This window comes from Colobus angolensis, unplaced genomic scaffold, assembly GCF_000951035.1.
Source record: "Colobus angolensis palliatus isolate OR3802 unplaced genomic scaffold, Cang.pa_1.0 Scaffold64, whole genome shotgun sequence".
Lineage (NCBI taxonomy): Eukaryota > Metazoa > Chordata > Mammalia > Primates > Cercopithecidae > Colobus > Colobus angolensis.
In genome coordinates this window covers 1692568-1693088 of record NW_012120043.1, presented here as the reverse complement: position 1 = coordinate 1693088, position 521 = coordinate 1692568, and the positions used below count along the sequence as shown (strand labels likewise).

The following is a 521-nucleotide window of genomic DNA, read 5'->3' as shown; positions in this document are numbered from 1 at the left end:
AGCTTTCCTGAAGGCTGCTTGGGGAGAGGCTCGAAGCCTCCCAGCAGTCTAACAAGGAATTGAGAACCCCTACGCGCTCCCAAAAGGGCAGGAGCAGCGACCCGGGTGTGGGGAGGCGGCACAATCCCTTTCTCCCTTCTGGTAACCGTACAAACGGGCAGCGGCGCGGATCGCGGTCTAGCTTCCTGAGAGGGGTCCCGGGCTGCCGGGGCGCACCAGTGGGCCTTGGGGAGCTGGACCCGGACATCAGGCTGCCGCCCCGCTAGGTGCTCGGGAGTCCACAGCCGGCGCCCCTAGGGTCCGGCCGTGCGCGCCACGCTCCTACCTGCCAAGCGCAGCGCCGACATGCGCTGGAACTCTGGCTCCTGCAGCCACTTCCACATCCTGCGGAAGGTCTCCCGGCCGGATTTGAGCTTGCTCCACGGCTTGGGGTTGCGCAGCAGGTCAGAGAGCGTGCCCTGCGAGCGACACAGGATCCGCTGCGCGAAGATTGCCTGCGGGATGCTGTAGCGCTTCAGCTC

The 521-nt window shown here is 66.4% G+C and overlaps 1 protein-coding gene across 1 annotated transcript in view; it reads right to left on the bottom strand.

Moving 5' to 3' along the window:
* ONECUT3 (one cut homeobox 3) overlaps window positions 1-521 on the bottom strand; it is a 29427-nt gene that overhangs the window by 23721 nt on the left and 5185 nt on the right. The window contains exon 3 of the mRNA XM_011964111.1: window positions 326-518. Coding sequence (XP_011819501.1) covers window positions 326-518 — 193 coding nt within the window. The remainder of the gene's footprint in view (window positions 1-325; window positions 519-521) is intronic.